The following is a 13,127-nucleotide window of genomic DNA, read 5'->3' as shown; positions in this document are numbered from 1 at the left end:
AATAGTTGAACAACATTTAGAACGTGTCGGTTTTTCCTTGATATTGCCGAAAATCAGTGATCCGACGGACACGAGCGAACTGACATAACAAATGATTAAACAATCATAATCTCTTTTTTTTAATGTAAGTTACAAAGTTCCTTATATTATCCATTGTTATCAGAAGCGTATGTGTTATTTTAGAGCAAAAGATATTATTTTGTCAGAAAAATTTGATTAGTACAAATTAGTTAGAACTACCTAAGAAAATGACATTTACCAAATAATTAGAAAATTTAAGCATTTTTAATACCAAATACTTCATAATATACTTCTGAAACGACTTTTCGTCCTGAATATGCATGAAATTTTTGCCACTGGACGTTTAAACCACCACTGAATAATCAATTAATCAATTTTGCTCTCAGTAAAAATGAATTAAACAATATAAGACACAATGGTGTCTGTTGTTTGTTTGTACAGTAAACATACTGAATGTGTTTATATTCCTTATACAATTTCAAGTATGTAAAAAAATTCATACATATTTTCAAACATCCTCTGACACATTAAATTTCTAGGAGGTGAGATTCACGGGGTTTTACCTAAAACTCTTTTGGAAAATGTAATTTTTCATATTCCAATTTGAAACCAAACGGTAAAAGATATCCCAAGTTTTTTTTTAAATGCATGTTTAATTTGATAAGGAGATTTGAAAAATCGTTCTCCATGGTAGTTGAAATTATTCAGTGCAATCATTTTGTGTCCGTCGTTGTCTTTCATACATATCAATTGGTGTATCCACTGTTTGCTGTTCGTAATCTCATGGAAGTATTATATTTTCAATATAATACTTCAATGGCAATCTATTGTTTATGGCAGTCAGGTCTCGCGATCGGTGTCAAAATTTAAGCCCGCACTTAGGTAAATTTATGATCATTTATAGGGGAGGGGCTATGTTTCTCGATGCAAACATTATTTTCCTTCCTGAAAAGAAAACGCCCTTAACAATTTTCTATATTTTTTCATTAAATCATAAACCGATGTATATTAAATGATTTTTTAAAAATTTAAAAACAAAACATATTTTTATGGTAAATATAATTATCTAAATGTCAGGGTAATTGTCTTCTCCAAATAATTATTTTTTCATTTTTTAAGGTAATAGTGTTATCAGTTATGTAATTTGACACGTGTCTTATAGTTTAGTGATTTTCGGAAAAATTAACGAAAACCGGCAAAGGTATTGTTCAATTATTATTTGTGATCTTTTATTGATTAAATTTGAATATATGCATTAAATATCAATCTCTATCTAAATAAGAAATTTGTTTATATTGTACATCACTCTTTTAGTCCTTAGAAGCGTATTATAACTCATTAGTGCACTGAGGAGTACTTAGTCGTGTTTAGACGCACCATTTTCTGCTCTTTAGGTGGATTGTTGTCTCTTTGACACCTTCTCCATTTCAATCCTCCATTTTATTCAATTAGTTGTGATTCTCTTTATCTCTCTGTTTGATGTTTTTGCAGACAAAAACAATTCGCAGAATTAATCTAAAAATCAGACATTAAGCTCTTTCTTCTAAAAGCTTTTAGCATTTTTTCGAGATTAAACCATTAAGAGCATAAAATTATGTCCCTTCTTTTTAGAAATTTGGCTTAAAACCGTATGCAGATTTTTGTTCCAACTATTATGAAGAAATTAACAACTTTTTTTAACTAGATAAATATTCAACAAAAATACCGTTTTTCTTAAATCAATTTCTTTTAACAAAAATCAATTATTAACATAGAATTGTTACACAAATGTAGTAAGAACCAAATTTTGTAACGAAGATATTCTTATCTCTTAGCTTTATACATTGAAACATAAAATGTTAAGGGTGTCTGCTCAAAGGACAGAAATGTCCAAGACACCGAAATATTAAGTAAATGTCGAATAATTCAAACCCATTTGTCTTTTAAATTTAGCACATGAAGATATAGTTTTTAGCACATATATACACATGTACAAATTGATTTTGTAAAAAAAATCACTGTCGGTCTAAAACTGTATCGCATGCCCATAATTGTTCTAAAGCTTTAAATGTCAGATCATGAGGGTCTGAATGGGGATTCATTATTTCTGTATTCTATAATTTTAGGCAATTTGTTTTATAACTCGTTTTACCTTTTGCCGATCATTCTTTTTTCCATATATTCTAGTACCTCATCATTTTCTTTTCTATATATTTGTCTGGTTATTTTCTGTATTCTTTATTTTTTTGTCTATAATTTCCTTCTATAAACCCCCATCCACACCCTCATGTATAATGGAAGACGATAAACATTTTAGTAAACATACCACCCGTTGTCACTTTCACCTGACATACAAATCACATATTGTTATTATGAATGAACAGAGACATTTTATATGGTTTTAACTGTATATATACGGGTGAACGTTTTAATTCAGCATACATTTCGTTATTAAAATGACTTTAACTCCGCCAGTCGGTAAACTGCCGGACCCAAGCCCAAAAATAGGAGGATGGAAGTCAATCATTTAGTTGTTATATATAAACAAAAATAAATAAAATTGGCGCAATTAGATGATTATTTCATTGGCGCAAATGATACCTATAGTTTTGAAAATTATGTGGCGCAAAAGAAGTATTGGCGCAATTAAGTTGTGGCGCAAATGAGTTACTTTTTGGCGCAAAAAGATATCGCCCGTTATTACGGCCCGTTATTTCCACCTGGACACAGGACTTATATAACATATATATTACGTAATAATAACGGATATAGTAAATTCAGTAGAATATAACATGTATCAACGCACTGACTTGTTAAATGTATTTTGAACTGACAATTGTTAATAATATTTTTAGTTATTTTAAAACTAAAAATGAAAATCGGGAATATGTCAAAGAGACAACAACCAGAAAAGAACAATTGACAGCCGAAGGCCACCAGTTATATTTGCTTATGTTTTAGTTTCGAATAGGGCAAAAGCCATTGTATTTTCAGAAAATCTCTAAACGGATAATGAAAGTTTAGCGACCTTAACTTGCTAACAGCCCTAGCACTGTCTCTTAACATTGCCGAATTTAAGGGATATGCTCTACCTAGCTTTTGGTGTTTACAAAAATATCCATTTCAGAACCAAATTGTGGCTTCTTTATATTTATACCAAAATTGAGTTCAAGGCAGTATTTTGTCGAAGAGAACTATTACCCAAAGTGCAACATGCGAGAAAACTTCATTTCCCTTATTGTTTTTAGTGATGTGACTAATCTTTCGAGGTTACGTCACGGAAATATATATATCTTAAATGAAAAGGTGCAACTGGGTGCATCCCTAAAAAACAAATTGAAAACAATCTATATATATATAAAATAACATATATTCGTTAATCAGACAGCAATCCAACATATGAACATAAACACAAGAAAGTTACCTGACATCTAGAATAAGAGGTTTAAGCATACATGTACCCCGCGCTGGTATCAACTTACTGAGTTGTGAGTAAAATTCAATATACACGTAGGACTGTGAAACGGGAAATACACGAAAGATTTGTTTTTATACGTACGATTGAGTATCATTCCAAAAAGGCATACGGGTCCACAAACTATTCTTATGATTATATAATGGTAAATGGGGATCTCATTAGAGGAACAAATTAAGTAAAGATACATGTAGAAGCAAGAATGATCTCCACATGCAAAACATCAAATAGGACGATCTCTCAATAAGAACGCAGCAACTTGAACTATAACATCCATAGGCAATAACACTATAGTAAATACTTTATATACTGACATTGAAACAAATATACTGCTCATAATAATTGCACATATGTAGACTTAAATTGAGGTATCCCGCGTTATATAAACCATCGCACACCATTGCGCCTAAGTCTGCTGGTCTGCGCCGAAGTGTGCTGAGCTATTATTTCATTATTCAACCCAATGTAAAGCAAAACGAATAATACCGTTTTGAGCTATAAAACCAAGGCAACCCTTTATACTAGTCAAAAAATTGCTTGGTCTTGATAGATGCATACGAAACTTCAATTAATTGTTTGTATTTTTCAATCTATTATATCCGATAAAAATGAACAAAAAATCAGGATAAAAACTACCGATTTTTCTATGAAACAAAATTTATCCTTATCGTAGTCTTTGTCATATGGATTCATAAAGGACAAAAAATGTCCTCAGTAACAGAACAAAAAACTTCCCATAGTAAAAAAAACCACTGGTTCGTTTAAAGGAGACTCAGTCCTTAGTGCACTAAGAACTAGAACATGCCACTAAGGACTAGATGGGATGCTGTTACATGTAATTTCTTTTCATATTATGGTATATATCGATATTTAAGGCATAAATTTCAAATTTTATAGAAAATTGATAATAAATAAACAAGATCTTCAACATTATTGAGACACGCGCCTGTTTGTCTTTGATATGCCGAAAATCAATGAATCGTCTTACACTTGTCAAATTACATATCTGATTACACGGGAATCCCCCTATCTGTTTTAGTTAACGTTTAATCGACAAGATCGGTAAAGTTGGATACTGATAAATGAATAGTTGTTGAAAAAAAATCAGAACAAAGAAGTATTTTCTCAAGTGTATTTTGTAAATATTTCAAGTAAATAATAAATTTGTCAACAGAGCAATATATCTAATGTCGGTTTTTAAAAGACCGCATACAAATTTTGTGTTCGTATATTGGTATCACTTCGTCGTCGTCCGTCGTCAGCTTGACTTGTTCGTGGAGCGTTTTCACAAATTCTGGTATACTTTGTTGTTTCCAGTTAATCGCCATTTTGAATACGTGTTTTAAAGATTCGCAAATGATACCTGTCCACAAATGAACATGTTGAAGCTGGTTACGAGGTTTCAATACACATTCGTACAATAGTTCTTTACGTTTTTGAAAGTACGTGTTGAAGTTTTGATAACAAGAAAAAGATGTGGTATGATTGGGGATGAGACAACTCATCGCAAGAAATAAAATGACACAGACGTTTTCATCATAAGTCACCCCACGGCCTTCAACAGTGAGTAATGAACATACCACAGTAATTTTTTCATAAATTATCTCATACAATATGTTAAACAGACAATTTGTTTAAAAAAATCGTAAAGGTTCCGCGGAACCCAGTGTCTCGCCTATACTTTCTGTTAATCGCATGCTCAACAAAAATGAGGAAATAAATCAATAAAATATTCCTGTTGATACTATCTTTTGATTGAAAAAAGCTTCTGTCCAAGTTTGGTAAAAACCCAGGACAGTTTATGAATCTAATAAATGTTTACAAACTTCTTGATACTATCTTATGATTATAAACAAGCTTCTGTTTAAGTTTAATAGAAATGCAGGATAGTTTAAGAAACGGTTATTAAAATTTCAAAAACTTTAACCACAGAGTGAATATTTGTAGACGCCGCCGACGCCGACGGAATGTAGGATCGCTTAGTCTCGCTTTTTCGACTAAAGTCGAAGAATCGACAAAAAAACATACAAATCAGATTTCCTTCTGACATACGGGCACACTACGCTTTTTGTATACGTCCGTCAACATTTTGACGGGACGTTTTATGGAATACAAATGTCCGGCGTCCGCCGGGCGTCCGCATGTCGCACTGTAATTTGAGAACCGCTTATCCATTTCATGAAACTTAACATAGTTGTTTCTTATGATGGTTTTCGGAATTTACTCATATTTTTAGTGAAACCATTTGTATATACACGCATCTTTGTCGGAATTAAAATAAAAACAAAACACTTATAAATATATTTATTCCTTTTGTCTTCGTATATCTTAGATAAACATTTTAACAAGCTGACCACACTCTTACTTATAAGTTGGCGCACATCAAAGTCGTGCTCCTATGGCAAACAATGTTGTTGGGAAAGAAATAAAACAACAGCAAAATTATTTGTCCTTTTTATCATTTTGAATAAGAACAACACATTTAATTATTAATATTTGAAACATAAATCTTTTCGATACAATTGTTTTAAATTACTTAAAATAAAAAAAGATCGTGATTGTTTAATCAGTTGCTATGTTATTTGGGACGTGTCAATCGGTTCATTGATTTTCGGCATATCAAAGAAAATTCCGCACGTGTCTAAATAATGTTGAATATCTCGTTTATTTATGATTATTTTTCTGTAAAATTTGAAACTTATGCATTAAATATAAATCTCTTACATGATATATAAAAATAATACATTTAACAGCACTCCTTCTAGTCCTTAGTGGCATTGTATAGTCAAGGCCTTAGTGCACTAATGACTCCTTTAAAGCAGTGTTTAGACGTACCGAAAAAAAACATCCGTCATTCTTTAATAATCATAGAAGGTTAACAACTAGTCTGTTTCCCGGCCGTTATTGAAATTCTTGACAATACCTTAATATTTGTATATTCCGAAGGCATCCTGAATGTTTTACGGAGGGGACCAACCTAGTCAGTAACAACGTACTATTGTGAATTTTTTTTTCGGATAATAATCTTTTAGACATGATACATTAAAAACGGGCACAGGACGTTTGCGCTTTTTTACCTGTAAAGCGATAGGACATTTGCGCTTCAAATACTATGGACATTTGCGCTTTTAATTTTGATTCACCTGTATTAAATTGACCGGACATTTGCGCTTTTTACCTATAGTCGCTACCTGTGATCTTAATGAGAAGTAATCATTACGTGAATAAATTTAACTTACATTTGTCATTAGTTAGTTTACATTTACACAGTCTTGAACATGGAGTTTAAAGTTATAGAGACTAGTAAAGAAAAAAAATGAATATGTCTTGATGGATTTTTATATCGTTTCATGGAGATGTACCGTTAAACATTGTAATGCAAGAATTAAAACGGACAATAGGACTTCTAATATTTTGAGTCAGAAAAATGATCATAATCATCAACAATGCGACGACAGAAAAATTGAGCGCCATCAGCTAAGAGTGTATGCAAAACGAAAGGCTGCTGACGACCGCACACAGAGACCATCAAAAATCATTCGTGCTGGATTGAAAGATGTTGGTGAGGATTCTTTACATCCTAAGGATTTAAAGTCTGTTTGAAAGGCAATGTATAGAGTGAGAAGAAAATCCCAACCGAATTTCCTAAGTCAAGGGAAGAGGTTCACACTCTCTTTGAAGGTTATCCTGTACAGACCTCAAAATTCGAAAATGTTCTTCAAGTCGGAATAATCATCTTTACATGTACAACCAATTTAGAATGCTTGTGTAATGTTGAAGAAATTTTTATGGACGGAACGTGTAAATTTTGCCCTAAATTTTTTAAGCAGCTCTAAACCATTCATGGATTTAAAAATTGGAACTATATTCCCCTTGTATTTATTCTGTTGACTAGGAAGTCTGAAGAAATATATTATCATCGTTTTACCAAGCTAGTTGATGTTTGTGATGATAGAAATTTGACTTTGAAACCTAAGACGGTCCAAAGCCCGGATTAAAGAGGAGGGAAGTCATAGATGTAAAACAAAAAGCGCAAATGTCCTATGTAAAGCGCAAATGTTCATTTTTAAAAAGCGCAAATGTCCTATGTTTTGAAGCGCAAGTGTCCACAATAAAATGCGCAAATGTCCTATGAAAAATCGCAAACGTCTCTTGCCGTTAAAAACGGTGTCATTGATAGGCAACCATGAACACAATGAAAAATGAATCCATGAAAGTGTTCCATGTTTATTCCATTCAAATAAAGACTTGTTATGATAATACCATATATTTAACTATTTTATAAAAAAAAAAAACAAAAAAAAACCAAGATTATATCTTAAACTTGTAACTGCAATTTCAAGTTTTAAAAGTTCCTCAATTTAAAATAATACATGATATATTTGCCTGATCTTATATTTCTGTAATTAAAATAATGCCTTCAAATACATATAATGTTTATTTTTATTCTATTTTCCACAAAACATTTTAGCTTAGTTTAAATGAAATTCAGAACAGAGAATTAAAACACTGTTGAAGAGAATATACATATTCGTGTTAATTCCCCTCAGTTTAATTTGATAATTCAAGTTTGACATTTAACATTTTAATCCGCAATCCACGTTTTCCCGACAATCTTGTATATTGTATTTTCTCAATGGAATAACATAACGTGCATGTGACCATCAGAAACTAAGACAAAAATGATATTTAAAATGGTATTTATCAAAACTTAAATATTTGAAAATATCTTAGTAGCATATGAATTTGCCAAATAAGCGAAAAATTATAATCTAGCCTAGTTCAACCAAGGATTTGTATAGTTTCTTTTCAATAAAATATTGTTGGTGTTTTTGGCGACTATAGCAGCAACATGGCCGTTATTAAATAAAAATATAAAAATTTCGCTATCTGATAATTATAGGTTAAAATGTTCATTAAAATGTATAATATTTGTCTTAACACTACATATAATGGGCATTTAAGAATAACATGAAGTTCATCTTCAATAGTAGAGCTTCAACACATGTCATCTCATGGACTTCTTTTTTTCATACTTTCCAGTTTCTATTTTTTAAGTGAAGCTACCCACATTTAAATTTTGCAAAAGCACATTTGTTTTTAATTGACAGAATATTTTTAACAAATAACAGTTGGCCAACTGCATATTTTTAAGTCCATTTTCGCTCAGTTGAATAGAAATTCCAATTTTAACTCTTCTGTCGTAGAAATGTCAATATCATGTTATTGTTTGTACATTGTACGTACAACATGTATCATTATTTCAAAATGTGTCAGTCCCAGGCAAGATTCACTGAATAACCACGAAATATTTACAGATGATAAAATATTTACACAAAAAGTCATGAATCTGTATGAACGTTATGTACGATGAAGTTAATTTTAAAGTGTTCACAAGAAAGTAAGTATGACTGTAAATTTTATTTAAAGTCGGAACATACATATATATATATTTATATATATTTATATATATATATATATATATATATATATATATATATATATATATATATATATATATATATATATATATATATATATATATATATATATATATATATATATATATATATATATATATATATATATATATATATATATATATATATATATATATATATATATAACAACGAAATTGCGAAAGCAAATTTACAGATCTAACATTGTTGGGTTGATGTTTAGACGAGTTGTATATATATATATATTTGTAGAGCCCAGGTGGTCGTGTGGTCTAGCAGGACGGCTACAGTGCAGGCGATTTGGTGTCACGATATCACAGTAGCATGGGTTCGAATCCCGGCGAGGGAAGAACCAAAAGCAAATTTACAGGTCTAACATTTTTGGGTTGATGTTTAGACGAGTTGTATATACATTATGTACACAGCCATGTATCACCATCATTGATGGCGATCCGATGGATACATCTGTTGTAGAGTTGTCACTGACTCAGACGTACTTATATATATATATATATATATATATATATATATATATATTACAACTCGTCTAAACATCAACCCAACAATGTTAGATCTGTAAATTTGCTTTCGCAAATTTTTAGTTCTTCCCTCGCCGGGATTCGAACCCATGCTACTGTGATATCGTGACACCAAATCGCCTGCACTGCAGCCGTCCTGCTAGACCACACGACCACCTAGGCTCTCAATAAAGAGCCTTCGCTGGCCGTGTGTTACCTTTCCTCGTCAGTTTTAATCTAGCAGCGTACTACAGTACATGATATATAAGGCATGAAGATGTTTTTGTTACAGATCAGCTAAATTATCTATAGTAAAGGATCCTAAAAATTAATGTAATATACAGTCACAGAAAATAATTATATTTATAAGTACGTCTGAGTCAGTGACAACTCTACAACAGATGTATCCATCTGATCGCCATCAATGATGGTGATACATGGCTGTGTACATAATGTTTATACAACTCGTCTAAATATCAACCCAACAATGTTAGATCTGTAAATTTGCTGCAGATAAGGAAAAAATATATCAGTCTAAAGATTTGCACAACGGTACTGATATAAGATGTTATAATACGAAAATGTTGTTATTAAATCGTGTTGACAAATATTTCGGCTCAACAAATGGCCTTCTTCAAGTGTCACAAGTTTTAACTATGTGTATCTTCAAGTGTCACAAGTTTTAACTATGTGTATCTTCAAGTGTCACAAGCTTTAACTATGTGTATCTTCAAGTATCACAAGGTTTAACTATACACATAGTTAAAACTTGTGACACTTGAAGAAGGCCATTTGTTGAGCCGAAATATTTGTCAACACGATTTAATAACAACATTTTCGTATTATAACATCTTATATCAGTACCGTTGTGCAAATCTTTAGACTGATATAATTTTTCCTTATCTGCATAGTTTCGCCTATTTTAGACGATCCGGTACATACTGAATTTGTTGGTTGGTCTTTTTTAATAGACTTTTATATACCAAAGCTTATATTTTTTCTCACGGTTAAAGTATATATATATATATTTTTTCTCACGGTTAAAGTATATATATATATATACTTTAACCGTGAGAAAAAATATAAGCTTTGGTGAGCTCTATAACCGACTATCATATAAAAACCGCAATGTATGAACGTTACACAATTAGAGATGAACGTTTGACAAATGCACGTTATCTGATATACACAATTATACACGATTGACGAACGCACGATACACGGTAAAGAATGAATGATTGATGAACGCACGATACACGGTTAAGAATAAATGATTGATGAGCGCACGATACACGCACGATACACGATTAAGAATACACGATGCACGCACGTTACACGGAAAATACACGGAACGATGAATGATGAACTCACGATTGGTACACGCACGATACACGATGAACGCACGGAATAATGGTCAGTTTGAATTTTAGAAGGTCTGTACCTTGTTTGATTAGCAGTCCTGTCATTATCTGACTTGCACGCGACTTTTAATTTACTTTAACATTGATTTCAATAATTTTTTTATTAATAAAAATCCTCTCTTTTCAGACAAAATGCATAGAAAATGTAAGTTATTAATACGCAGATATATTGTTTAAATGTTTTTCTATCATATCTTACATAAATTTTATGTAAATATTTTATAAAATAGGTTCTTTTGCACTGGTCATGACTTTGAAACATAAAAAAGTAATTTGAAGCTTACATGTAACAGCTAATTTCGAATGTAAGAATGTAAGAAGAAATGACTTAATGTTAAGAGATTCCGCGGCTTTTTCGGATTTTTGCGGTGGCAAATGTAGTGATAATGGCGACGCGGACATCGTAAGATTTTGTCTCTTATATGAAATACTATAGCAATTTTCAATATTATCAGTGAGAAAAAATGTTGATATTTGAGAATCACCACTTACAAAACATGTATCTCTTTGAAGCTTTGTTACCGAGTTTTCCAGCAAGAGCTCTCATTCAATTCGTCGATAAGCTTGGTATTGTAGGCATGACAATTATTTCATTAGATTTTATTCATCACTTTAAATTTGGCTGTTTAAGTGAATTCTGTTTTCTTTGCACATTTTGTAATACATGTATCGCTTGTTTGATGAACTATGGACCGGAAACTGAACAAAACCCCATTAACTGTAACAGTTATTAAAAAAATATAAATTTGAAAAAGATCATTGCAATTTTTATAGGAAAATCATTTGATTTGATTCATTTTAAATCCCTTTTCAGACATAGAATAAAATAGGTTTTGTGCACTAACTTGAGGATACATTCAATAACATATAAATTATTTTTGCATTTTGAATATGGAAAGTGTGTTTTTTTATATATTATAAATAGAAAATGTTTTATTATATTTGTATAGTTTTGAGTGATTGTTCGATTAAACATGTCTCTAGTAAGTTGAAATAGTGAGCATTTTAAAGAATGCCAGGATTAATATGTCTCTTGTAATATTAAAAGAAATTAACACAGTCAGTTGAAGACTGAAAGCTTTACATGGTCCCTTAAAAAAGACAGAGCTGTATGTGAGTGTTTTTTTAACATAACAAGCTATTTAAGCAGTAACTAATAATGACAAAATATTTACAAATATCCGACGACATAGAACTATACGGATCATGGACAATTTTCAGTTGTTTTTTTACACAAAATCTTTTATATATGTATATGTATCATCGGTATATGTATTTCCATAGATGGAATGATCTCGTACTTTACCAAAATGTAGATTTAACCATGTTTTTCTTACAAATATATAATAAAATAGTATGGGTCGCCATAATTTTTGTGAATTAAAAGAAATTTATGATTTAAGAAATAAAAGATGAGAAAACGGGTTTAATAATAGGCTTTAAGAAAATAAAAATAAAAAATGGTGTCACCGAATTTGTTCTCTTGATACAAGTAAAAAAGGAAAATTTTGTTTACAGATTGTTTATAATTTATTCCAGTTTTCTTCTTATTTGTGATACATATTTTTTTTAGTTATTTACTTACGTTGTCCATGCTCTGTGTCCAGCTGTTCCTAGGAATAACTTTACTCATGGTTACATATCAGACTATGTGCAACCAGACGTTAATGCGACTGCAGACTAGTTTGATTGTCTTTATCAATTGTATTTATTCAATGAAATATGCCATCCGTAACACAATCGTGACACTTACGACATCATTTTATTCTTTGTTTTGCAGTCTGTAAAACATGTGTTTTATGATAACGTTAAGACATCGATTTTTATCTGTAACTATAGACCTATTTCATTTAATATGCATTTACAACTTCAATATGTATCGTTGGATTTATATTAATAAGTATTAGTTGAAATTCATTAGATTAATCGAACGTTACGATGAGAATTCAAACAATAATTATAACTGTTGACCAATACGCAAGGACCCACGTTCGTGCATGAGTAATTTGCGATTTATTGCTTACTGTTAACATGAAGATGTTCATGATTTCTCAAGTTACAGTTACACTTAAAATGTAATTTCCATATAATGCATCGTGCTAAAAACTTTTAGGAATCCTTTTGTACATTCAGCTCCTAATGTTTTTACAAATCTTCGACTTGTTATATCTGAGGGAATATGAATACCGAAATAAGCAGCAAATGTGGTACCTTTCACAATATTTACTAGAATAATTACCTGGACTTTTCAGTC

General features: G+C 31.1%; 1 protein-coding gene across 1 annotated transcript in view; it reads right to left on the bottom strand.

The window, feature by feature from the left end:
* LOC143079835 (epithelial sodium channel subunit beta-like) overlaps positions 1 to 12,587 on the bottom strand; it is a 47,382-nt gene extending 34,795 nt beyond the window's left edge. Inside the window, exon 1 of the mRNA XM_076255465.1 lies at positions 12,459 to 12,587. Coding sequence (XP_076111580.1) covers positions 12,459 to 12,506 — 48 coding nt within the window. The 5' untranslated portion in view covers positions 12,507 to 12,587. The remainder of the gene's footprint in view (positions 1 to 12,458) is intronic.
* Positions 12,588 to 13,127: the final 540 nt, after the last annotated feature.

Source organism: Mytilus galloprovincialis, chromosome 6 (assembly GCF_965363235.1).
Source record: "Mytilus galloprovincialis chromosome 6, xbMytGall1.hap1.1, whole genome shotgun sequence".
Taxonomy (NCBI): domain Eukaryota; kingdom Metazoa; phylum Mollusca; class Bivalvia; order Mytilida; family Mytilidae; genus Mytilus; species Mytilus galloprovincialis.
This window is presented reverse-complemented; position numbering and strand designations above follow the sequence as displayed.